The sequence below is a fragment of the Colobus angolensis genome, unplaced genomic scaffold (assembly GCF_000951035.1).
Source record: "Colobus angolensis palliatus isolate OR3802 unplaced genomic scaffold, Cang.pa_1.0 Scaffold67, whole genome shotgun sequence".
In the NCBI taxonomy this organism is placed as follows: Eukaryota; Metazoa; Chordata; class Mammalia; order Primates; family Cercopithecidae; genus Colobus; species Colobus angolensis.
In genome coordinates, this window is record NW_012120376.1 from 7,131,775 (window position 1) to 7,134,658 (window position 2,884).

The following is a 2,884-nucleotide window of genomic DNA, read 5'->3' on the forward strand; positions in this document are numbered from 1 at the left end:
GGTTTCACCATGTTGGCCAAGCTGGTCTCGAACTCCTGACCTCAGGTGATCCACCTGCCTCGGCCTCCCAAAGTGCTGGGATTACAGGTGTGAGCCACCGCGCCCAGCAGGACAGGAACAATTTTAAAAGAGCAGTAGCACCTATGCCTGAAGGGAAATGGGTACTTTCATACAGGGTTGGTGGAAATGTGAGGTGACACAGCCTTTGTGGAAAGCAATCTGGCAACATCTATAAAACTGAAAATCCATACAGCATTCAACCTAGCAATCCAACTCCTGGGACTCTAGCCCCCAGAAATAGAAGCACGCATATGTAAAAATATAGCACAAGGGTGTTTAGTGGAGCATTATTGATAGCAGCAAAAAAACGAATCTAAGTGAATGCCCCTATTTGGTATAGCTAAAGAATTCCGGCATATCTGCAGCATGAAATATAATGCAACCATTAAAAAAGATAAAATTAGAGCAGAGGATCTCAACATTAGCTGCAACAGGATCACCTGGAGGGCTTGTTAAAACCCAGATCACGGCTGGGCATGGTGCAGCACTTTGGGAGGCTGAGGAGGGCGGATCACCTGAGGTCAGGAGTTTGAGACCAGCCCGGCCAACATGGTGAAACCCTGTCTCTACTAAAAAAAACCAAAAATTAGCTGGGCGTGGTGGCACATGCCTGTAATCCCTGTTACTCCAGAGGCTAAGACAGGAGAATCGCCTGAACCCAGGAGGCGGAGGTTGCAGTGAGCCGAGATGGCATCACTGCATTCCAGCCTGGGCAACAGAACAAGATGCCGTCTGAAAACAAACAAACAAATAAACAAAAACCCAGATCACTGGGCCCCATCCTCAGAGTTTGTAATTCAGTAGATTTGGAGGGGAGTCTAAAATTTCTGTTTCTAAAAATTCTCAGATGATACTGATGCTGCTGGTTCAGGGACCACACTTTTGAGAATCACTGGTATAGAATACTGTTAAGTGAGATGAGTGAATGTAAAAATATATTTAATATAGTCCAATTTTTGTAAAATAAACAACTCCCCAAATGCTATACATGTATGTATAATCATATGAAAAAATATGACAAATGCTACACAGTAGGACATTAACATGAGTTTACTTGTGGAGGTGGTGGAGGGGGAGTAAGAGGACACCATTAAAACTATATACCATATATATGACCACACACACAGATCATCTTTTACACTGTTATGTAAAATTGTGTGTAATATGATTAAAAGAAAAAACAAGTAGTTCCCAGCCTTATATTACTTCACTTAAAGCACAACAGTAGGGAAAACCACCACACCCTTTTTCAGGCATGAACATACCTGATACGAAGACACAGGAGAGGAAAGGTATGGGGAGAGTGCAGACTGAGCAAGCATCCTGTTGGGGGTGATGTTATAAGGGGCTGGGTAAAACCTGTGGGAAGGAACCTCAATCAGTACTGAGTCACAGGAAACCACAAGGGAAGGGCCCCAACTGATAGGCACATCCAACATTCCCTTGACTTTCAAATAGAGAGAATTAAGATGAAACATTTGAGTGTCTGGACACAGGCCATTATCATTTTCAGGTGGCTTGATTATATAAAACAACCTTACCCATTCTGAAGAGCTGTTGTGGGGTCATAGGTCAAGGCCATGCTGCCCTATAAAGAAAGAACACAGTGTTCGCATTGTGAGCCCTTGGGTGAGAACAGGAGCCGGTCCAGAATGTCCAAGGCTGGGAATGTTTTAGTTTAACAAATTAAAGCCTGGACAAGTCCCACCACAGCTGTTTCAGAGTTTTTCTGATTCTGCCGGCCACAAAGCCCCACTCGAGAACGTACTGGCAGTATGTTAACAGCCAGCATCTCTCAATTACATACTGTAGCTCTCAAGCTTTCCACCTAAGCGCACAGAAATCATGCCATGATCATTTCCATTCCACTTTAATGTCGTTAGTACTCCTGTCTCCTCAGAGGTCCTCTTACCATGTCTCCATTCCTTGGCCAAGCCCGTCCATTTTGCACAAATTTTCCTTGGTTCTGTCGTTTCTTTGGCCCGCCATCAGCAAATTTGCAAAGCAAAGGATCAGATGGGGCTGCCAAGAGAGAAGGGAAATGGGCAGCTGAGTCCCACCTCATGTGGCCCAGGCACACTCATGCAAAGCTGCTCCAGAATCTTCACTGGAAGTAACAACCTGTGGCCCTCTCAGCCTGAGCCCCAGATGCCTCACCTGGTACTCCAGGGGGTGTCTTAATATATTTTCCATTAAAGTGGGTGATGATGGCTTCACACTTCTCTGTGGACTCCATCCTAAGGAGCATAAGAGGGGTTAGGCTCTAGCTTCTCCAGGATCTGTGCTCTCCACACATTGAAAGAGAAAGCAAAGCTCTAAGTTCCCAGCCCCACAATTGTTCCAAATGTTATGACTACAGAAACACAGAGTACCACACAAATTCAAGGTTCTTGATGAGGTAACCCCAGCTTGTAATGAAGGTTCTCTCAACTGGTCCCTGTATGGGATCCTCATAGGAATGACAGTCTTCAGACTATTAACATGGGCCCTCTCTTGTGTCTGCCATGTAAATAAGAATACAAGAAATAGAGGCCGTTACCATTATTTTTTATTAGAAAATTCTGAATGAAAATTGTTCCTTTAATTTGATAAAATTGTACAAGCTAACAATTTGCCAATATTTATTTTTTGCTTCTTGTTGTAATTAAGGTCAAGATCTAATTAGCTATTGATGATATCATTAAGATTTCATGAATCTGTGGAAGGAAAAAGCAATAAGAAAGAGTTCATGCTGGGCGCGGTGGCTCAAGCCTGTAATCCCAGCACTTTGGGAGGCCGAGACGGGCGGATCACAAGGTCAGGAGATCGAGACCATCCTGGCTAA

At 44.1% G+C, this 2,884-nt stretch overlaps 1 protein-coding gene across 1 annotated transcript in view; it reads right to left on the reverse strand.

Moving 5' to 3' along the window:
• RBMS2 (RNA binding motif, single stranded interacting protein 2) overlaps window positions 1–2,884 on the reverse strand; it is an 82,506-nt gene that overhangs the window by 6,149 nt on the left and 73,473 nt on the right. The window contains exons 6-9 of the mRNA XM_011926098.1: window positions 2,218–2,297; window positions 1,973–2,082; window positions 1,602–1,648; window positions 1,326–1,419 (exon numbers count right to left, since the gene is read on the reverse strand). Coding sequence (XP_011781488.1) covers window positions 1,326–1,419; window positions 1,602–1,648; window positions 1,973–2,082; window positions 2,218–2,297 — 331 coding nt within the window. The remainder of the gene's footprint in view (window positions 1–1,325; window positions 1,420–1,601; window positions 1,649–1,972; window positions 2,083–2,217; window positions 2,298–2,884) is intronic.